The 23955-nt window shown below is 43.4% G+C and overlaps 1 protein-coding gene across 1 annotated transcript in view; it reads right to left on the reverse strand.

Moving 5' to 3' along the window:
• Window positions 1-576: 576 nt before the first annotated feature.
• The window catches only part of PROX1 (prospero homeobox 1), a gene marked incomplete at its 5' end in the record, with an annotated part of 36548 nt that continues 13169 nt past the window's right edge, over window positions 577-23955 (reverse strand). The window contains 2 exons of the mRNA XM_082048486.1: window positions 577-1045; window positions 23254-23448. Coding sequence (XP_081904612.1) covers window positions 860-1045; window positions 23254-23448 — 381 coding nt within the window. The 3' untranslated portion in view covers window positions 577-859. The remainder of the gene's footprint in view (window positions 1046-23253; window positions 23449-23955) is intronic.

Consider the following 23955-nt stretch of genomic DNA (forward strand, 5'->3'; position numbering starts at 1 on the left):
CCACTTAGAGTAAGACCGAGACATGGCAACATAGGACACTGAAGGTTTCATTTTTACTCTATGGAGAGTGAAATGCTTCCGCTTTAATAAGCTGACCATATTCCAAACTTAGTGTTGTTGATACAATATTGTGCATGAATTACTGGCCTCACCCTGCAAGAACGGTACTTGATTTGTGCAAATGTCCCTTGCTGCAATTTAGAGAAACAACAACCTGGCATGTTGATTACTGGGGCAGGGTATTTATCGCTTCTGTAAGGAAAGCACGAAGAATAGGGTTTGCTTTTCTGGGTATCACTTCTCGGAGTGAGTACCTAAAATAGATGTTGTAGAGTTTTTTGAAGTATGAAACAAAAATCTAGTTATTGGTTAAAAAGTATATAAAATAAAAAAAAAAAAGCTCAAAGCTTATGAAGTGACTCCACAGAGTTCAGACCTTTAGCAGTATAAACATCATATAACTTCATTGTCTGTAGTATTGTGCCATGACATTAGTCTCACTAAGACAAAATGCCACTTTGCAGCAAGCAATAAATCTGACAAAGCATTTTTAAACATAATGCCCTAACTTGCTAAGACAGGCTTTTACACGCTTCCAAACTCTTCTCCCTGAAAATTAACCCAGTTGATTCTCCAAATGTTAAGGGTCTCGGGCAAAAGTAAACCAAGGCTGAAGTAAAATAACCATCCCCTTGGAACCGAATGAAAACTTAAATCCAGAAGGGATCACAGTCTAATTTCATATACATATATATGTATGCGATACACATATATATGAAATTAAAATAGAGACACACATGACTTGGGCATCAGAAGGGGACTGCTACTTTCATACATTCATAAATAGCTGCTGAACTCTCTACTCATGAAGAAGCTCTTGTAGGCAGTTTGGGGATTTGAAAATCTCGGGGACCTCACTGTCCAGCTTACAGATGACCTTGTATATGGCCTTCTTCCAGGAAGGATCAACATCTTTGCCTGCGATAATGGCATTGAAAAACTCCCGTAACGTGATCTGAGCCACTTCCAGGAATCTCTCTGGAACCTGCTGATACAAGGAGACAATGGCATTAATACAGTTTTCAATTTCAAGTCTCTGGTTCTTCAAAGGAAACTGAGCTAAGTTCTTTCTTTCAGAAAGGGGCTTACATAGCACCTGCATTTTCTAAATGTAGCAGCCTTCTATTCTCTTATGCAAAGCTGTTATATATAGTACTATAGCAATAACTTTTATAACATGTGTTAGAGATCTTTGCAAAGTCTACTGACAGAATGTAGGTAACAAAATGTTACTGTCTGCGTTTGGAGAGTGGGGGATTTATAGGATATAATTAGCAGGAGGGGAAACAAACACAATTGTCTTTAAGGAGAGAAATCTCTGCTTGATATTTTACCCGTGCATGTACAACTATGTTCTTCTCGCCATGTGGAAACTAATATAAAAGCTCTGCATGCACAGAAGGCCCTCTGTACCTCTGTGCTTAACTTCCATCACAACCACTGCTGAAAACTATCGAAGAAATATGGTATCTCTGAATGGTTTTTGTAGTTTAAAAAACAAGTAAGCCAGCAAGCAAGCCTTCAGCTAATGGCTTGCTTCTGCGGCTGCTGCGCACAACACAACCCCCATAAGATGGCTTTCTCGGGAGACATTATGGTCTTGCCATCTTTTTCAGAAGCCTAGAAATAAGACCCAAACCTCTTCAGTGGGTGCATTGTGCTCCAAGTGGCCACTGAGCTGGGATGTGTCAAACTCATCTGCGTTTTCTAAATGTCACTGTCACTTCACGGGTGAGCCAAAAGGCCACCTAGCAGGGGCAGGCCACTCTCAGAAGCCCCTGAACAATGCGTGAATGTTAAAAAACCACAGTTACCTCCAAACTTTGGTAATTCATCCTAAGTAGATGTCTCAAGCACCGGCAGCACCTCCTTACCCTCTGCCTTAAATGATTCAAAAGCAATCACTATAATGAACCATAGGTCAGCTGCAAGGTTGAGGTCATCTCCATAAAGGTATTCTTTTCCATTTTTATGATGGAAATATGGCTTCACAGCTCTAGAACTGCTAATACACGGCCGGCTAGTAGCCAGCATGCTTATAATAGCAAGTATTCCCTCACTGCTATTCTTTGCCCACTCTGGCAAGAGAAGTTCTCCAGCCTGCACTGGGGGCCACTTCAACCATTCCTGTGGCCAACAGACACCTGGTCAGATGTCACTGACTGCGCATCACGTTGCCAGATCAGCGCCAGCACCTTATCCTCTACTTCAGGCTCTTGTCCTTCTCCCTTTAGAAGCCACTTTCAGAAAACCTGCCTGGAAATGTGTGTGTTTAACCTGACAACACAGAGCTCCGGAGCCTCACACACCTGCCACTGCTGAGGGAATACGGGTAGTTTGCTAGCCACGTTCTGCCATCAGATCAGCATGAGATCAGCTCCCCCTGACACCAGCTGACAAATTCCGCTTCCAGAAGCCCCACAGCCCGCACAAGCCCTCTGCCAGCCTCCCAGAGTGAAATCCAGCCCCCACGTGTTTTTCTCTGCTCCCAAAGACAGGCTGCCTTCTGTACAAATTTTTCATTCAACAGGCCGCACAGGCAGAAATGCTTTTACAGATGTTCTATTCCAGCAATAATTATGAAGGAAGAAAACAGCTATTATGTTTCACTTGCTCCAGCTCAAAGAAATAACTTAAAACTTCACATAAGCACACTGCTGTTTGGGCACTTGGTAATACATCTACAAAAGACACCACGCTCGTCTCATTCTTGCATTATTATAAAAAATGATATACTTTTCGTTTCAGGCAGTCCAAACAACAGCTCATGTGCTGTTCATCACCCTTGGTATTGCTGAGTGCCCACCAAGAGGAAGGAGTCATTGACTACATGTTACTAGAAAGCAAGAAATGTAGTAGATAACCGTCTTTCTGGTGCACACGCTGGTATTAGCTCAGAAGGGCGAAACTGGTTGCTTTTTGCCTTTGTGCTTGAGAAAAAGAGTTCACACCTTTCAATTTCAGTGTCCGCTCCAGAGGACCTGTATTAGATGGCTTTCTTCCCTTCCAAATTGCTGGAGACAAGAGGGAGGCAATCACAAGCACCAGCATGAGAAGCATGAAGTTCAGATGCAAAAAGTCCTACTTCTTCCCACATGGTTACACCCATGACAACTTCAAGCATGAAAGGCACAATCTGGGTTTTACACTGAGCCTTTGCTGTTCAATTTCTACCTGTGCATATGGAAGTTTTCCAGGTAGGGGATGCTGCTTTTCCTCATAGTAGGAAACATGAAACAGAAGCATGAAACCCCTGAAACCACTACCTTCCAGGCCTCCCACCCCCCTAAAGACATGCAGGGTTTTCTCTTAGGCTAGAAGTTAACTTTTAAGGTCTGGCTTCATTGTACCCGAGTCACAACTACAAGGCCAGGCCCCTTTGAACTTGGGACAACAAGCTGCAGAGAGCAGCCCACCACCATAACAGTGAACGAAGCCCTGTGGGGGGTTTGAAGAGACCTCCTCATAATGCCAAGTTCCCAAAGACCTCCCCTGCTCCTCAGGCATTAAAGCCATTCATAGCTCTTTCCTTTTGGGACGTTATTAGCAATTTTTCATGTCAGACTGGATTAAACACGTTACTTTGCATGTTGTAATGTGAATAACACTATGATTAATCCCCACAGGACAGCACGTCGGCTGACATTTTTCCTTTCTAGAAGGAGTAACTGCACAGTGTTGTTGGGTTTTTTGAAATTAAGAAAAGTCCAGAGCCTGAAAATAAATATTTAAATGGATGGGTTGTTAGATTTTTCACTGGGCAATAATCAGTCAGCCATGTTAATTATGTGTCTGGGGGTAGCATTTCCCTGACCCTAAGTGATGGCGACCTATTCAGCGCATCTTTACACCTAACTGACTGAACATCTCTGAAGTAGGAACATCTGCAGAATATGCTTCAGTGACAAATAAACTCCATCTACGTTGCTTTTAATAGAACCAACAATCCCTAGTATGAACCCAGGGCATTTTCTTAGCATCAGGTGGCAGCAGTCAATCAAAGAATCACACTGTATATTCACCAGGAGGGAAGACAATGAGCTCTGCTCAGGAGGAAGTTAGGTGGGTTTCAGGCTGAAGCCTCCACATCAGACTGATTTAGAAAGAAATCACATTTTGTCACATGCTTTCTCAATAAAACTTAGCTTTGCTGCCAAGGAACAAGTCCCAGGCTGAACTTTGGGCCAGTGTAAATCAGCCGGGCTTTACCAGCCTCAGGGCAGTTATGCTGATTTACACCTGGTGCGCACAGGTCCCACACCTCCTCATGCAGCCCAACAACCACCACAGCACTTCTTCTCAAGCCTTGGCCACGTTAACACATCCCCGTCTATGAAAACTGGGAAGGAATTAAAGCTTTCATCTGCTCTTGCCTATTTGTGCTGTTTTAACTACTGGCATTATCCTTGGTTTGAACAAACCTGAACTATTTCACTCCTGGGTTTGTATGTACAACTACCATGCCGAACCATTTGGATCAGCACTTTGGGGAAATGCTTTGTTAAAAATAACTCAGCACCAACTACTTCTGTGTGAGTAACAGTATAGTTCCAATGGCTCAAAAGTTGGAGTCAAGTCAGACCTAACTCACACTTCTTTCATACAGAAGCATACGCAGTTGCAGAAAGCAATACGCTTTATAAATACTTGTAGGGTTTATTTGCAAGGAAAACATTAGCCAAAAGGCAGTGATGACCGGAAAGGTGAGGGCAGATCCTCAGCAGGTCTAAGTCAGCGTTGCTCGAGGAGAATCAGTGAGGCAACACTGATTTTAAACCAACAAAGAGGATCAGGCTTCCCTTTCTGATGGCATGCACGGACTTTAAAAATCACCGTTGGGAAGGAGGGCACACTACGAGTAGACACGTGTCTCAAGTTGGTGGCTGATCAGTGGCCCTTCACTGTTTTTCTCATTATTGGGTCGTCTTGTATCTTTTATTAGTTAATTCATTTATTTTTTGGGTTGCACGGCAAAGACTTTTTCTCCCTTCCCTTCCCTCCCATTCCCCTCATCTCCTCCCCTCCCCGAGCCCTCCTCCTCTTCCCAGTTGCTTTACCTTCAAGGATGATTTGTTTTATTAAACTGACTGTCCCCAGCCTCTGCAGTACATAATAAAAGCCTGACATAGCAGCCTGCCTGCCTTCTGTGTCCTGCAGATACTCATCATAAGTGTCAGGACATACCAAGGTTAGCGGTCACTGGAAGTGCGCTCACTGGCTCAAGCCTTGCCAAACATGCTTGGCAGCTGAATGAATGTCACAGAGAATAGAAGGGGAATTACAAAGGTTAGAAAGAAGACAGCCTCTCTCTCTCTCTCCCTTTTTTTTTTTTCTGGAGATATATAAGCTGATTTTTCACACTTCTGAAATAAACATCAGCTCATTCACAGTCTCCAGCACCTAAATCTCTCCCATTGTCAAGCAAACCTTTAATTTCTACCCAAGCCTTATTTCTTCATTAGCAAAATAAGATGCTTAATTCTCTCTTAATAGAAAAGGGGGAAAACACCAAAACCAAATGACAAAACAAGCCACCGATCTGCTCAAAGATTTATATGTGTATTTCATGTCGTTAATCCTATTAAGGGTGAGCTTCTTCACAGCTAATCTTTTAAACTTTCAAAAATTCTTGCTCAAGTAGTAAATCTAGAGGATAGGAAAAGCAATACAGATGTAAAGATCACAGAATTGTGAAAGTCAAGTTAAAACCGATATTCCAGAGAATTGTGTTTTGTTTTTTTACTATAAAAGGGCAATAAAATGCTGACTGTAAGAAGACAATGTCAAGGAGAAAAGGGTATTGGTATTTTGGATACTCTTGACTGCTCGCCTTGGAGAGAGAGTTATTCTTGTCACAAACCCTTTTGTCTGCATCTGCTGACTGCTTGCCTGTAGCCAGCAGCATACTTTAACTGTTTTGTCACCTCCTAACATCACATGCATCAGCTGTTGTGCTTTTGTTACGGGTATTGTAGAGCTAATCCACTGTGGCTGTTCTACTGTGCAGTAAATAAAACAGAAACTGCTTCTCAGACAATTCTGCATGAATATTTCAGATGGCTTTTACAACTCTGATTCACAAAATAAAATACACCCCCCCCAAACTAGACTCAGATGCCTCAAAGCTAATTGCATGCAATGACTTCAGGCATCAGAAACAACTGTTTTAGTTGGATAAATGAACAGGAGACCTTTCTACAGTTATTCTTTAAAAATACTAAGCATAATTCCTTCCTTGTAGTTTTACCTGCGTGTACATTTTTTCTGTAGAACGCTTTGGGTTTTTGGCAGTGGCAATTTAAAATTATTTTGTGCCAACAAAATGCTTAAAACTTCTTTGACATTTTTTCTTCTGTAAGTGTGCAAGTCTTGGAAGTTTATTTTGACTGACAATTATTTTTTAACCAGAGAAGTAATTTCACAAAGTTCCTAAACTTCTCCCTCCAACTTTCCCAGAACAGGGACTAAAATATTTACTTGGAAGTTCATTTTCTGCAGCCGATTGCCAAACTGTCCTAAAGCAGGGTGGCTTCTAGCATGTTCACAGGGGGCAATGGTAGCAAAGCCCAGCAGAAGGTCTGAAGCAGAAAAGATACCCCAGGAAAGGAGACAAACAGGTGAAGTACTTTACCGAGCATTCATTCACCCTTGTGCACACATGATTCCTCTAAACAAACTCTCCTATCCCTGCTGTTTGTTAAGTAAATATTGATCAAGGAGAGACATATCTCCTGACAGCAGTAGCACAAGCTGGGGACTTGTACCTCAGACAGGGTGGACTTAAATGGATAAACTCAGATGCTTTAGGAAGGCCACACAGCGATTACCAGATAAAAAGGCACCAAGTCAGAGAGTCGGCTTTCCCCTCTGCGGGGGGCTGCAATTTGCTTACGTGGAACCTCCAGGACAGAAAGAAAAGTCATCTGCTCCCAGACACACTCTTTTAGAGCAGGAAGCCTGCGTCTTAGGTGCCCAAATGGCTTCATATTTTTATCTCTTGCCAGCTCATGCATTAATATTGCACGCAATAAATGTGGAGTGTAAGTCCCTCTCCTTGAGCACACGTGGGAGGCTACCAAGGGGCAGCTCCTCAGCGATGTAGGTTTTCACCACTCCATTGGTTTCAACAGAGATTGCTTTCCCTGCGGATGGCCCACCCCTGGTTGTGCTGGGCTGGGGCACATGTTTTCCTCAGAAGCACATTTATCCCCACTCATACTCCAAGAGAGCAGTTCACTCTGATGCCTGTGGGATAAAGTACACACCACCTTATGTAAGGGTGCCCAGTTTAGGCTGGTGTGTGGGTTCTCGTAAGCAAACAGTGAAGATTTATTGGCCTGATGTGTCTGTTGGTAGTATAGCTGCAGAAAGCTGTAGCAAAATTGTCAGTTCATTGTTGGCTGTGATTTCTTGTAAAATTTCAGCTGTAGGTAACAGCAACCTCATTTTAGTGAAGTACCAAAATTTGGGTGGACGTTAGAAGTAATGCAAGTGATTCTTGGAGCAGATTTTTAAGCGCTCCTCAGAGATCGGATCAAAAGCCTCCGAACCACGCGCAAGGCAACCACAAATCTATTCACCTTCTACGGATGGGAGCGGAGGGAAAGGATCAGACATTAATTTTCAGTACGGGGTCCCATGTTTAGATGTACCAAGACCAACGCAACCGTTCTAATATTGTAACAGCATCAGACAACTGCTTGGCTGTAGTGCACAAATCTGAAGATCCTTCAGACAGGGACAGCTGGACTAAGCTCGAAACCTTTTCTCATACGATGTTTAATCTGCATTAAACTTCAGCTCCATTTATACGATCAGGCTGGCCAGAGTGTACCTACAGACTTTGCCTGTGGTATTGTGCTGGAGTCTGATAGTGTGTTGTATTACTAATGTTCCAAGAGTAAACACACTTGTAGGAAACAGCTATAGTTCAAGGCTGCACTTTAAAAAAATAAACGTTTCATCAGTCTTAGCAAAGGAACAAATGGCAATAACACTCTGTATCATATTTTACAAAGCTTCAAAAGAACAATGTCCCGTTGAGTGAAATTCAGTAGCATTCTGTAAACATTAATTTAAGGAAATCAATAGGCTCTGTGAGCTAAAGCCATATTGCAAGATAAACTGGCTGGAGTGCTACTTTGTCAAACAGATTTTAGTTTTCTCAGCTAGATAAAGACGGTTTCAAAATGGGGTAACGTGTTGCAACCAAGGTTTGAAAACTATGTGGCCTTCAAACCGTCTGCTTGTTCCTATTACAAAGCTGGATAAACATACTTTAAAAATGATAAGATTGGGCCAGGATTGATTTTACTTTCAAATTTTATATAAAGTAGAATTCTTGGTGAGTGTGTGGTTTGATTTTTTTGACCGTAATTATGAGCAGAAATAAACAAACGCAGCACAGACAGCTCAAGATGTCAGGCTGCCAGGAGAGGTTAAATTATCTGGAGGCGGCTTTTTTTTTTTATTTTTTCAATTGCAGGACAGCACAGATTTAAAAAAAAAATCTTTATTCATGTTGACCTGGTGGGCAACAAGTCGCCTTGCCAAATAGGAAAGCCAAAATCTCTAGTGGACTTAGGATCAGAGGTCTTCAGCTGGTGAAGGCTGCTCACGTTGCAGAGCGCAAGGTCGCGGTAATGGGAGGTAAACAGGTTGGAGGGGGCGAGAGGGGGACGGCCAGATCCCGCTTCTAACTGGGTGATCTTGACAGTGGCTGTAGAGGGGGACTCCGCAGGGAGCCCCTCAACCCAAGGGTAAGGCGTAAGCAGCAGCTATTAGACAAGTGATGGAGAACCTCTCCAGGATAATGAGCGAGTTTGCTGCTGGGGGAGCAGTCTCGCCATGGGTAGCTCCAGCTCAGGCAGCTCTAAAGTGTGTGTGCAAAGCACTCCGCACCAGCACAGGTACAGCAACAGTAGAGGAGACTCAGGGGAAATATTTCTTCCAAGAAAAAACTCATACAAAGCATAAACCAGATGTGCACAGGCACCCCCCCACTCCCAAAGTCAGGGTAAGGTGAGTTTTGGGGGCGTAGTGCAACCTTCTTAAGGGAGATGCTTCAGAAACTCTGCTTGCATCACCCACACATATCCCTGAGCCCCTTCTTCACACAAGGAAGATTTAAGCCTGTGGGCTTTGGGGGTGAGCTGGCACCTAAACCTGTATTCCCTTACCCACAGCCTGTTGTATAGGAAACCTACGGAGGACAAGCCCTGCCCATAAGATGCTGCATCAGAGCAACGCTGGGGTCAAGCCAGCGGCAACGCAGCGAGGCATCATGCTTCTTCTGCAGCCACTTCTCGGTGGGCTTGCGGGGAGGCTGGTGACACCGGGACCAGCTCCTTCCTCGTGTGCGTCCCATCGAGCCAGGGACCCCCGTGTTTTAATGAAGACCTACAAGAGCCACCCATCTACCAGGCCCTCCACAGATGAGGGACTCATGCAATTAGCAGCTGCAGGCACAAATCTGCCACCGTTTCCAGGATAACACTGCCCGGAGCAGCACTGCCCTACCCTTGCTTTTCCTGCGCTCGCAAGGGCAGTGTCTGCGATACCTTGCTGGTGTCCTGGCTTCTGCCACGTTTCTCCAGACTGTCACCTCCCCTCACGCACATACTTTTTTCCCTAAGCACAGTGAGCTGCTGCGTGGGACCATCTTAGCGCTGCAAGTTGGTGTGGCAGCATATCAAGCAGGAGGTTTTGGCTTCTACACAGAAATTGGAGGCAGGTTTTGGAGTAAGTTGCTACACTTCTTGGCGCAAAAGCCACGGCAGCATATGGCCCAATGTTCTCAGTTTAAGTCTGACACTTAACATTATTTAACAGTTTCTGTGTTAGGTGCTTTATAAGGTAAAGGAAATTAACAATTTTCAGCTAATTAGATCACTCAATTGGCTGAACATCCTGGACACCTCTTAGAAAAAAAACAGGTTGGCTCAGGCAATGGAAAGGCTAATGCCTCTTCCATTATCACTTATGAGGAGAGGGAAATAGTTGGAAAGGATGCTTTTATTTTAAAAACACAAATGAAAAATACCTCAACTATTGGACACTCCAGTAAACACACTTTTCTCCCAGTTACCACCTTTACTAGAAAGCTGGGCGTCAATTTGCCCACCCAATCCCCCTGGCTACAGCAGCAGCTCTCTGGTGCCACCACGGTCTGTGTTTATTGTCTTCAAGTTTCCTCTCACAACTCCTGCTGTACAAATCTGTTAAGAAACAGATTTTTATGGAAAAAGACAGACAAGAAATTGAGTGGCCATTTAGGACGGTCTGCTCTCCCACTGTCGCACACAAAGAGAAGACCACTCTTTAGGGACAGGACTAACAACACAGCACTGAGCCGGGTGTTTGAGAAGGGAAAAGCATTAGCCTGAGTCCAGCTGAAAAGAGAAAAACTAGGAAAACAACAGAGGTTTCTAATTACATTTACTGTTACACTGTAAGTGTTTTACTCCTTATAAAAGCTGGAAAACACATGCCCCTCAAATGATCTGAGACTGTATTTTAAAAGTGTTTGTTTGAAATGAAGTTGAGATGCCTTATCCCTTGAGTAGAGTTTGGGGCACTAGTAATCTACTGCTGGCTTACTGTTATCTCTTCCGCCAAGCTCACAAAGAGGAGAGAGAATAGGCATGGCTCTTACAAGGAAAAAAACCTGACAGTGGGGCTGCTGAGATGCCTGATAATATCGGGGAAGTGAAAGTGGTAGTGCAGTGAAAATGGATACTGCGCGATACATTAGATTTAATCACTTGCATTTCAATTAAGCTTTTCCACAAATAAAGACTGGGAAGTACTCGGCAGGCTCCCTGCGCGGCTGGAGCGCCGAGCATCGCCAGCGCTGAGCGCCTGGGCTGGAGGCACACAGCGGTGCGGCCGCGGCTCGCTGGGCTCACACCCCCCTCCTGCCTCCCAGGGTCCTCCCCACCAGGACCCATATTCCCATTTTGCAGTACGGGGGAGGCATCCCACACACAGCGACACCCCTGGAGGATCTATGTGCTGGGACCACTGTGCTGGTGGTCCAGGGGATGAGCCTGGCCATCACGGAAACACAGCTACCCTCTCGTGCAAACACAACGGCCTTAACATCCTAGTTTCTAAGCACAAAAGTTGGTAAGACCTGAGAGTAGAGTGGGCTAAAACAAAATAAAAAAATCTTTCCATTTACAATTTATTTAGACTTTTTGCTCCTTGAAATTCAGTTCTCCCCTTTCCCCATCCTCGAAAATCATCGACAGTGTTTTAATGGGGAGATGATTATCAAATTTCCTTTTCTGCCTTACTGATGAATTAGAACTGCATGAGATATAGAGGTTTCTAATGGAAACTCTGATTGCCCTTAACTTACTACATTGCCAATGGCACTGCCGCAGAATGGAAAAATCACTAAGGCTCCTACAGCTTATGATAGTTGGGGGTTTAGTATGTGCTGGGACATGTAAGAAAGAATCATGGGAGGGGTTACTGTCACACTCCAGAAGCTGTCTCATTCAAAAACTGAAGGAGAAATAAAACTAATGCTCACAAGAAAAGTCTAACTTTAACTCAGTCTCATTGCGGTGAAATGCAATCTGCTCCAAGAGGCTGCCTATGATACCAAGCGGCATGTTACGTACCCTGCTGCCAAATTCTGGCAGGTACCACATCCAGGTGCCCACAAAAAACCTGTCCAGAAAATTGAGTACAGGGATGACCACCCAATTCTGGCTCTTCTCTGGGAACAGCAGAGAGGTTATTGCACACTCTCCTGGATGCATTGGCCAGATGGGAATGTGATGTGTTACTCAGAAGGACCTGGGCTGTGATGAGCAGGTATGCCTCTCCCTAGCAGTAAGCCCATCTGCTTTCATGGTATTTCCATGCGTAAAAGAGCTGGGCAGGCAGAAACTGCTGGTTAGACCATGGATATAGAGGAAAACATGTTCAAGAGCTTGTAGTGTGCAGAGATTTTTCTATGTTCAGCAGAATTTGGCCCCATAGATGAACCATTAACAAGTAGTAGAAGTGATAATTAAAGGCTTATACATCAAGAATACATCTTACATATATAAAAATGTCGTAACAGTTACTAAATATCCGTAATTGGTGTTGCTTGCTCTTGTACACTATGCCCATTTCTCTGCATTGCAGTCACCTTTGTCTTCTGTGCCTGGCCCTGAAAAGCTCCAACTGTGCCCTCTCCCTCCTTGTTTTGCATGTATTGGGGTGGGGGGGGGGGGGAGAGATGGGAAGCAGGTGGTGTTTAATCAGTCTGGCAGGGAAACAGGGAGTCAGCAGGGTCCTTTTGGGGGTGTCATGAAGGTGGTAAGCATGCCCTCTGGCAGCAGGGCACCTCCTTTCCTCTTTCCCATGGCAGAGGGTAGGGGCAGGGGAAGGAAATTGTGCAGGGTTATGGGTGAGGGGTGTTGCAAATGAGGCTCCACCAGCCCAGGCTCCCCCGGATTAACTCTGATGAACCGCCTCCCAATGTAACCACACTTTTATGGGCATCTGAAGCCCATCATGATGGAACAAACTGCTTCATCTATTCCACCCTGAGCCATGCAGCTGGCCAAACTGGGCTATAAACACCCCGTCACAAGCTCCAAGTCAGGACCTGCTGGGGACAGCTGAAGCTTGCAAACCTGTGAGTTCAGAAGATGAAGTCTTACATCCTAATGGACTGGGCTGCCTCTCGTTTGCCTGCTCTTTATCCCTTGTGGAAGGAAATGGTGCGACTCCAGCCAGTGCTGGATTAGATAACCTCGAGGCTGGGCCTCGTCTGATGGAGCCAGCCCTCTCCGCAATTGCATGAGATAAGCCACTTCGGCTTCCCCCTGAACACTGATACTCAGCAGTTAAAGGGCTTTTACTCGCAACATTGATTTCCCCTCCCTCCTCTAAAAACTTTCTGAAGTTGTAGATGACTGCTTTAAATACATTTGTGTGTCTACGCCACCGTTCTCCCCTAAGTCCCAATCAATGCAGCAGCCTTTCTGCTTAGCAACAGGGATCATGCCACCCTGGTCTGCTGCTCTCTACAAAGCCTCCCTGTTAACTACAGCAACAAGATCAAGGCCACATCTTTGAGCGCTCTGGACCACCACCTGGACATGGCTTCTTCTGACAGCACATTTCCACTAGAGCCTTGAAACCAACCCCCTGCAGAGAGCAGTTCACGAGTCCCGCCGGTGGCACACAAAACAAGGCAGAGCCTGGCTGCGTACCTTCCCCCTCTGTAGATAAGAAAGATGAACCTTGCCCCTTCCAGATCTACAGGGAGAAATCATCTCCAGTGCGCTGATTATCTGGCTGTCCCTCCCTCTCTCTCGCCCACCCACACTCACAGGTCAGGAAGATGCGGGGCTCTCTCCCTGCACTATGAAATCCGGCAGTTCTGCAGGTGATGGGCTCTGCGTAACTACAGAAAGTGACCCAGTATCCTGAAGACTCCCTCCCCTCTCTCTTCGACCAAACAGTATTTTTTAACTTCCCTTCTTGCGTTATTATTGTCACTTCAGTAGGATGCTGAACCGTGGCTACTTCACCTCCCAGGTTATCTCACTCTCATGCATCTGGAGGACACACAGTCCTCACGGGCCCCTGCAATATTCTGCTGTTACCTCCTCACAGCCTCAGTATTTCACCTTTGCAGATTTAAGTATCTTTGAAAACAGCATCCCCGTTGCACTCCACAGTGATGTTGGAAGGCCTCTCCACAAGTAAACTGCACTCTCAGCCCAGGGATACCCGCTTTGGGACAGGGCAGAACCCCCAAAAAGCTGGGTCAGAAACCAGCGTGGGGCATGGTGCTGCTAAACCTCTCCCACGGTTTCTGAAAGTTAAGACAGTTTGCTAATTCACATTATGAGCGCCTGACTCTCATCCATTTTAAAACACGTTGAAGATATGAAGCAAACGGTGTTATGTGTGAAGGTGACCTATTCAAAGTCCTATAGGATGGGCAATCCCATCTGTAAGACTTCTGTTAAAGTCAGTCACACAGCCCTGACCACGCACTAGGAGATGGTGTCGGCTGGGACCTCCTCTTTTGGCAAGAGTGCCTTACAAAAATAAAAACAATGCACCCCTCCACCCCACATCCATAAACGTGATGGCTCGGCTGCTCCAAATCCCGGTCTGCATTTAATTTTTAGTTTTAAAATAAACACAACTTTTTTTCCAATTAACATTTAACATATATTCACACACTTGACTGCAGAGGAACACAACAAAAGATAGCTCTTCAGCTGGCACAGATTAATTAGCTGCAATGACTGCTGGAGCTGATTTACACCAGAAACTGAGAATCCAGCCCAGAAGTTAGTTCAGTGTCGTGGAGAAAAAGCATGGGGTGCATGGGATGCAGAGGGAAAAATCTTACAAAACTAGTAAGCTAACCCACCATTTCACATCTCTCTGGTACAACATTTATATAGAACAGCTTAGATGAAGTTTAGAAGATCAAACATTTTCTTCAATTTTCACAGTACAAAATGTTCTATGTCCTTTTAATGTGACACATTAAAACAGGAAATAAGAAATTTCAGCTGATTGGGTCTCATGAACACTCTCTTCCTTCACTGGACAGAGCTGCTTCTCCAACAGTTCTGAGTGAGAAATTTAGTTATATTGTCTACAAGAAATTCAGAAAGTCTGGAAGAAACACGTGCAACTTGCATGTTACTCATTACCACAACTAGGATTTATTAAATGATAAGAGAATAACTCATTTATTTTACTTATCTTTTCTTTTCTTTTTTTCTTTTTTTAAACAGCAAGTTTTAAAATTGAACTGCCTAGCCTGACAAAGTCTTTCTATAGGCAGGATGAATGAAAAAGGGATAAGATATTACGCGAGTGAGGGACAACATGGGTTAAAATTCACCTTGCTTCTCGCTCCTCATCTACGATGGATTTTTGGAGAACAACGGACATCTGGAAATCAGTTTTACATAGAAAAATAGAAAACAGGGAAGAACTAGGAAGATGAATAAAGGCTCATCACAGACACAAAAGACCAGAGCAAAAAGAAGCTTGGATTTGGGTATTCTTGTCTGGCAAGGAGGCAGGCAGTAAGGCTAATGAAGCATTTGCGATATGGGACGTATGCCAGCGTAACAAAGAAGATGTGCATCAGCTCTGCAGATGTGCCAAAGCCCCCAGAGCAAAATAATGACATAATCACCATCAGTGTCACAGACCAGACTGTACACAAGGTGACATGGGAGAGAATAAATAAGAGTCTTTAGAGGCCTGTAGTACACACACGGGAAGGAATGGCCATTCCTCACAACTGCCACAAGAGAGGAGCGAGATGTTGGGTATAATGTGTGCAGCTAGCAAAAGAAATCTTGAATTGTGCAAGGCTAACGCATTATAAATTGGTGCTTTTCTCAGTCTCCAGTTGACGTTTTAATTCCCACTACCCCTTGTTGAATGCAAAATGAAATGGCAGTAGGAGTCGGAAGAGTTTGCCAAGTTTTGGTTTGGTTTGGTTTTGTTGGTTTCTTTCTTTTTTTTTGTTTTTTTTTTTTGTTTTTGGAAGGGAGTTGTTTTGTCGGAGAAGAGGATGGGGCAATAAGGATGAGTTCTGGTAAATAATTGTAAAAGAAAAAGCTAAAAACCACAAACCCCAAACAGACCACAGCACACCACCACACGCGCACAGGCACAGCAGCCCTGCACCATTCAGCTGGAACAATCCAAGGATTCCCCCAAAGCAAAATTAGAAACAAACGAGGACGGGTTTTGCTTTTTTTTCGGGGGTTGTGCTTTCTGGTTTATTGCTATCGTTGAACTAAACCAGGAAAAATCCCACTAAAATATTTTTCCACATTAAAAGACAAGATTACTATTTTATTGATCAGTAATCAAACACCGCTTAGGGCAATTTAGTACTTAAGATGTTATTTGCGGTGGGGAGTAATCTGAAAAGCTCAGAGTAGCCTTAAATCATTTCACAACAGCTCCTCCTGCATAAAAGCGAGCGTTTGCCTCCATACAGCTGTGTGATTTGGTGGTGGATTTTTTTACAGGGCTTTTGTCAATTTTTAAAGGGAACATCTGTTTGGTAAAGTAGAACAACACTGGTGGTAACGCACAGGCCGACATGGGCAAACCGTGGAAGAGCCGGAGAGATGCTGGAGGCGCCAGCAGGACTCTCGCAGAAGGAACGCTCAAGTACGTAATTGTTCGCAGGATCTGGCCCTACAAGAGGAGCTCAGAAGAACAAAGCACTTGGCTTCACCAGTGTCCCTTTTCATTGCTTCTAATGAAAGATTCATAAGAATAACTTTAATTTTTTATGATCTTTTTTTTTGCGTTACTCTATTAGCTGCATCTACTTTGTATGCAATTTCTTCTTAAATACAGAAAAGCTGGTTCGAAATGCCAGGCACAATAACTTAATCAGTACAATAATTGATCTGGATTGTTGGTGGTCCTTTGTAACAGTAAGGGACTGAGATGGAGCCCAGAAAATGTTTTATATGATTATTCCTTTTCATTGCAAACTGATGTATTTATGAAGAATACAGGTGACGGTCCGAAGTGGAGTCTTTTTTTTTCTTTACAATGAAAAAAATATTTAAACCTCCATAATTTGCTAGTTAAACTGTTCAGTGGAAGAATGATTGTATTTGTCCTTTTTGGCTTCGCCCAATTAATTGGGGCAGTAACATAAGGATTGTTAATAAACAGCCCTAATTTAACTATACTTCTTGCCTATCTAATATAACCACACCATATCTTTGTTTAGCATATCATCAGGGAAAACAAGAAAGCATGTATATCATTTTCTTCTGTTGTATACGAAGTTTAATAATTACACCACAGAGGATTCTCAATTAATCGCAGAAGGCACAACAATATTAATAATCCGTTTAGCAAACTCCAGCTTCTTTGCACTTTGATGTTATGAGCAGAGACAGTATGAACTAGTGGCAGCTTTTTAAACTGGGCGAGTGTTTGTTTCTGTTACGGCTTATATCAATGTTTTCTTTTATGCTTTTTCTACCGTGCACCTTTCTTCCCCCTAAGAAAAAAAATACAAACCAAAACCACAGAACAACTCAGCGAACAAGCCTGTGCTGATTTGGGTGCGTTTCGATCAAAGCTGACAGATCGAATTTTTCATTTATTTACCAAAGTTTCACGGCAGCCATTCTTCATAATTACAGCAGCACTTTAATTTTTTGTCTTCCCCTGAATAGCAGAGAGGGGGTTCTGAGAAAGTTTTTAATTAGCTAAATAGGTCTGTGTAATCTAGATGAAATAAACACGCCCGTTTGAAAGCGTCGTTAGAACTTTTCCAGCCATTTAATCCATAGATGGCTGAACACAATGATACCTTCCCCAGAAAGCTACAGCCACCACCAGCAGCTGTTAGAAGAGAGCTTGCTCCCTGCTCCTATTGATAACCCTTTGTGGAAGGAAGAAAAAGAGCTGAGGGAAGGAGAACTGAATGTCAGACAATAGACATCGCTACACACACTGTCTCTGAACTTTCCTCATCTCTGAAGGACAATTAATTATGAAGGCCTTTGGGGTAGGTCGAAGCAAGGGAAAACCTACTGCTGGCCCAGCACTCCAGCCGCTATCTCTGTGTTTGTTAAATGGTTGTGCCTGTTGGGGAACCAGAGTAGCAGCCACCAAAATAGCCAATAGATCATTTAGGAAAAAAGAGCAAAAGATTTTTTTATGTGTCTGTCCTTGTATAATTCTATTCTCACTGTGAAATCATCCATACACAAAACACAAGGACAATTTTTTTTCTTTTTTTTTTTTTAGAAGAGCCACAGGGTAGGTTACAGTCAGAAACGGCCTCTCAGTGGTGTGTTAAAAAGGATGGTCTTTTCACCAAATCATTTCACAGAGGCAAAACAGACAAACACAAAGAGTTGAGACTTTTTCTCCTACATTAAATAGAGTAACTGATAAGGTCAGACATATGATACCTAAAGACATGAATCTGTGAACTCTTGAAGTCAAAGGACTTCTCTGTGCAAAGGAACAATCTTTCAAAGGAAATAGATCATAGAACTCCACTGAATCCCCTTTAAACTTTATGAAGCAGGAGGAGAAAAAGCTCTAAGTAGGGAAGCTTGACAGAAGAGCCTTGAACTATTTTCTGAAGGAAAGATGAGACCCTCCCTAGGCTGCCACAAAACATCTTTTTTTTTCTAAAGGCTCTTCTGAACTTTGATATGTGCCAAGACACCGCTATTGAAAGCTGTATAATTATGTGCTATAGCCACTGTAGAAAATGCTTTGTTCACCACAACAAAGAACAATAAGCAAAGTAAAGTGACATTACACTGTATCTTTTTCTTTAAGAATGTTGAGAAAGGTCACGGTACGTTATAACTAATAAAGCTGTTGAGTAAGGAAGTTTAAAGTTGATCTTGCTGTGCTTAAATGTAACCCAATGACAAAAAGGCAGAGGGAACTAAAATTGTAATGACATTAAAAAATAGATCATATATCAACGTGCCAACTTCATTATACAAACACCTTGAATCCAAAGGACACAAACAGAAAAACCGAGTGTAGTCCTGCAACAGTATTCCTCTCGCAATTCTCTCCCTAATAGCTTCCAACTACAATCTGCAGTTCAACTAACTGCAAAAACTGATTAATAAGCATTAATTGATACGTGCAATGCACGAACCTTCCACTGCAAGCCGCGGATTTTGTTACTTGGTTTACAAACCGGATTCATTTCCCGTGCAGTTTCAAGGAAAGCTCTGCTGTTTCACAAGAAATTGTCTTCAAAATGAAAAAAAAAAAAAGGCCTGAAGGCATCAATTAAATTTCCTGAAACCAAGATTTTTAAGTGAAAAAGAAGTTCAATCCAGACACTTATGTTTCGTGCTTTCTTTAGAGGAATCAGGACAGTTAGGTTTACTGTTCTCAAATTGCCAAAGCAGCTTTATTCTCCTTGCTGCAGACCACCAGAGAGCCCTTCCGACTTTGTCTTTAAGAATGCCGAGAACAATGTTGAAACGCTACAACAATAAAGCCCTTGAAGGAGGAAGTGTACAGCTGAGAGGAAAAAAAAAAATCGAGAGGAGATTAATACTGCAACAAACAGCCGTCCCGTCCGGCTGTGCCCAGGGCTGGTACCACCACAAGTGCCGAGCTGGCCGCGGCACAGCGGTTTGAATGGGGAGAGCAATCTCCCAGATGGAAGTTAGCAAGTTAGGCACCTGATTTTCTCTTCTCTTGAGGCCACTTTGCACTGCTCCAGTTGCATAAAGGAGTATTAGGGTGGTTATAAATCGTACTTTGCAGCGCCTGCAAAACCACTCCGAAGTGGCCTTAGTTTAAATAAGAATCAGGTTCGAGGGCTTTAATTCTCCTTTTGATGAACGCCAATTCAGTACAAGGTGAATCCTGTGGATGAAACTAGGGAAGAATACAGGTTCCTAAAATAAGCACATGAGTGGCCAGAATTTTTTATAATTGAGGATGTCTTAATTTTTGGATGCAGTGCTGGGCACACTTCATTTTCAGGGAATGGACTGTTGAGGACCTCCTGACAAAGTGGCTCTCATTAACAGATCTCCAGTTGAGCATCCCAAAATGGAACTGGCCTAAAACCATCATCACTTCTGGAAATTTTGGCAGCCAGCATTCCTTTCAAGGGTTCATAGGCTGCTTACGTGACTGGGTTATTACTTAGATTTTATAGGTGGTGTTATTTCAATTGTTTTACGTAATCTCATTGATTTTTTTAATGTGACAAACTCACAGTGCCTTAAGTTAGACATTCTGCTAAGACTTAAGTACAACTGGTCTTAATTAGGTTTTTCCCACTGGTATAGTTTTCTCCTGCCAAAAGCAGAGCAAACTTCTTAAAAATGGTTTTCTCCCCCTTCGAAACGACAACACGTGCCGTAACTAGCGCTATGAAAACAGGCAATCATCACGTCAAACCCCACTGTACCAAAACTGCATACAGTGTATTTGTGCAAATAGCACAGCTTTTGGCAGACATTTTGCTATTGTGATCGATCTCGGTAACTACGTCTGCAAAAATCGGGCAAGTTCCCGTGAAGCAGCAGGCAGGCTGAGCTCAGAACGATGGCGCGTACGGGCTTCTGCTTTGGTGCTCATTTGCTCGCTCCGCAGTGGAGCGTGGCGTGGCGAGTGTTAAGCAGTAGGCAGGAGGGCACGGAGCAAAATCACGAGCACAGAGAGACCCTGAGACTTCAGAACTGAGACTGAGTTGTTAAAATGCCCACAAGGAAAAGGAACGGGCATCATGCCGGGAGACGTTAATACACGGAGAATGACGGTAACTACAGAAATATGCCAGGGGATCAAGGATGATGGAGGAGGAGTGGAAACCAAAGCAAGGCTAAACTCCTGGTATTGTCCTCAGGCCAATTTCTTTTGTTTGTTGTAAGTACATATATCAGAAAAAAAAAATCTTATATATGGTCTTTAACCATATTTTTTATTTTAACTCACACCATGGTGTCCCCCTTGTTTGAAAGGAAGACATCCTGCTACAGTCACAACTGGGAGTTCTGGTGATCTGCGTTAGGATGGATTTTGAGAGCGAGTTACAAAATTATTTGTGATTTTAAAATTTCTTTTAATGTATAGCAACAATACCTGACTAATTATGGCAACACCACAGATGAGACAGATATCAAGTGGCAAAGCAAGCTGTCCTCTCCTTCTGACCAACTTTGGCATTTGTGCTGGGACACTGACATTTGCCTCCTTCATTCACCAGGACAACCTACGTTCTACCTCCTTGGAAGAGCTGCCCCGGAGCAGAGAAGCATCTTCACCTTTCACAAAAAAAAACATGTTTCCGCCCCCCCCCCCCAACTTTTCAAAAGTCAGTTTCAAATTGCTCTGTGCAGCTCAGCACATGTTTCTCCAGCAAACCCTACTGCTAGAGAGAGAAATGTGGAACCAGCTACACACACGTGTGCACACAAAACACAGGCAAAGTTGCATCGTGCTGGAGGAGGCATTGGATCTGTCTCTGGCTCACAGCCATAAGGGTACAATGGCAAAGCTAAAAACGATAGGACATGTGGTTTGTTAAACATCTTATTTGACTTTGCTACAAGCTGTCAGTTCCAATGTGCAGGGAAAGGAACACAGTATCACAGATTCCTGAGCAAATCAATGGCACTGCCTGATACAGACCAAATGCACATTTTAGCTTTATCATTTTTTCCTCATAGTCAATTTAGGAGTATTAAAGTCTATGCACAAATTTTACCCAAGAAGAGATAAAGGAGAAGGATTTAGGAATAGTAGTGTAGGTGATTTAAGAGAAACAGCATATCAGACTAATCAGAAGATCAGCAAAGCATCACTGAAGTATGAGAGGAAGGAACTTTGATGACGCTAAATATGGCAAATGCTCAGTTTGCTAAATCCCTTTGGATCCAATTTCAACATTACAGTACTTGTCATTTTTGCTTTGCAGGTTGTGGGGGAGGGACCAGGCATTTATCAGGAAAAGTTACAGTGGCTACGTTAGAAACACTTTAACGATCTCATAACTGCTGGATCTTCAATGCAAAATCATGATTTAAACCTCTAGAAATTCTCATTATCATAGATAACACAAGAAAGACTGTGTGAAATATCTGCAAATCATCGCCACTTAAAACACCCCTTTCCATCCATGAATATCAAGGGGCTCCTTTCCTACTAGCTACTAGACACCTTGCCGAGATGAGGAAACTGCGATCACTAGCAGTGCTAAACGTATGAGATTTATATTTTCTTATCTACCTGAAAACACCAATAACCTCCCCACATGTCCTCACTGAAGTAATCCATTTACATTAACATTGCAACTAACGCTTTGAAATGAAATGCCTGAAATCATCAAGGACCCAAGAACTTTGGAAAGCAAAGAACATTTCAACTTCCACTCTGCAAACAGAAAATAAGTAGTGTTAAAAACAAACAAACAAAGCTGGAGGGAATTCAAGCACATTTTGACAGGAAAAAAAGTTGGTCACACTTATCTCCTTCTGCATTTCCTTTTCTTTTCCTGTATTTTGCTATTCTGCCTTGGCCTACAGGCAGACCTACCTCCCAGGGGTGAGAGTCTCCTGCTTGGTGCGTGTGAGTGCCTAATGGGGCCACAGCCCTCAGGAAGGTCTGGAGGTGCCACAGCACACCAAACATCAAGTCTGTGTGCTGTCACCAGCCACAACAAATGGCAAACCCCACCAGGAACAACCTCTTCCCCGTTCTTCACCTGCCCCTTCCATGCAACCACTCTCGAGAAAACTCTGCGTGCCCAGAAAAGGGGGAAGGAGCCGAGAACATCTTTGCTTAGAGAATTTTTGAATTATCTGAACTTAGGTGCTGCAAAAAAAAAAAGCTCTGCTAAAACCGCCCCCAGAAGGATTTTAGGCAGGAAACCACCCTCTTCTGGTGGACAAATGTCACTTTTGCTATGAGAGGGGGCACATTATGCAACTTGACCCCAAGTGAAAGGTGTAGGCAAAAAAAAGAAATATAATAATTAGTACCACCATCACTTTCCCACTCCACTTCACCAAGAGATGGGATTACTCGAGCCTCCCCCTCATGCACACCCTGTTCAAATGCATCATTACATCTGACTACCTGAACAATGCAAACTGCCAGCCTCAGCAGGGAGAAACACTCTCCCGTGGTATCGCCGAGGGTCAGCATGTTAATGATAACAATAGTCTGCTGAGCTACCAGGCTGGCCTGTAAACAGGAATCTTAATCAAAGCCACAAACCCGTTACAGCAGAAAACAGAGCACATTTACTTCGAGTAGTCATTTTATCCTGCAGCCTGACAAAGCAAATGCATTTCAGTTCTATAAATCAAATGAAGGAAAGCAGAGGAAGGTAACTGCAAGTGTTTGATCACGCAATTACGGAGCTTTAGGAGAGCCGTGAGGTGACTTCTTTCACCACAGTCCCTCCTAAAGGAAGCTTCAAAAAGTCAAAACTAAGAAACTTATCAAAAGAAGTGAAAACTTTTATCTCTTGTCAGGTCTTAGTGAGGCTTAAGTCTCCAGCTACCAGGGCTAAAAAGATTAATTAGCATCATTCAGGGATGTGAAATGCCCAGATTTCACCGGTCATGGCCACAACAAAAAGGTACATTATTTTAAAGGCAGCCTGGTCCACGGAGCGACTCACACACACACACAGAAACAAAGATCGGTGCCTACCTCAAAATCATTTGCTTTATTGTAGTGCATGTTCAGGGCCCTGTACAGCTCACAGTCTCTGGTTATAGACAGCTCCTCAGTGCTCGTGACCCCGTCGTTGATGGCTTGCCGCGCATACTTCTCCATCTGAATGTAGTAAAACTCACGGAAATTGCTAAACCACTTGATGAGCTGAGAGGTAATGCATCTGTTGAACTGTTAAATTTAAACAGTAAGAAGGATAAGAGCACTGACATTCCTCCTCCCCCCAGCCCCATTTCTTTTAAAAAGCATTCTTTTCCCCCCTTCCCCACCAGCTTTTAAACCCATGTCTCTGTGTTTCTGCTGCGGGGGGGAGTGGGGGAAGCGGCTGGCAAATCATGTTAGTGTGTCAGACGAAGGGAAAATGTATATGGCCCAAACATTCCAGGACAAATAACTAAAAGGTAATGATAGTGCATCAAACCGTCTTCCAAATCTTTAAAGCAGACTAGACTTTTTTACTGTTCTACCTTCCCTCCTCCCCATCCTGTCGTGCTCTCATAATTAAAAAATGTGGCATGCCTTATGGGATACATAAGGAATAGTTATTTTGATGTGTAGGTGTCATAACCGACACAGCGGACTTCGGTATATTTAATTGGCCGTCTCCTTTACACCTTACGCTGACTTGGTGATTTTTACATCAGCTGCTGAGTAAACTGAGAGAACGTGACCTTTTTC

The sequence above is a fragment of the Streptopelia decaocto genome (assembly GCF_964273445.1).
Source record: "Streptopelia decaocto genome assembly, chromosome: 3".
Classification (NCBI taxonomy): Eukaryota; Metazoa; Chordata; class Aves; order Columbiformes; family Columbidae; genus Streptopelia; species Streptopelia decaocto.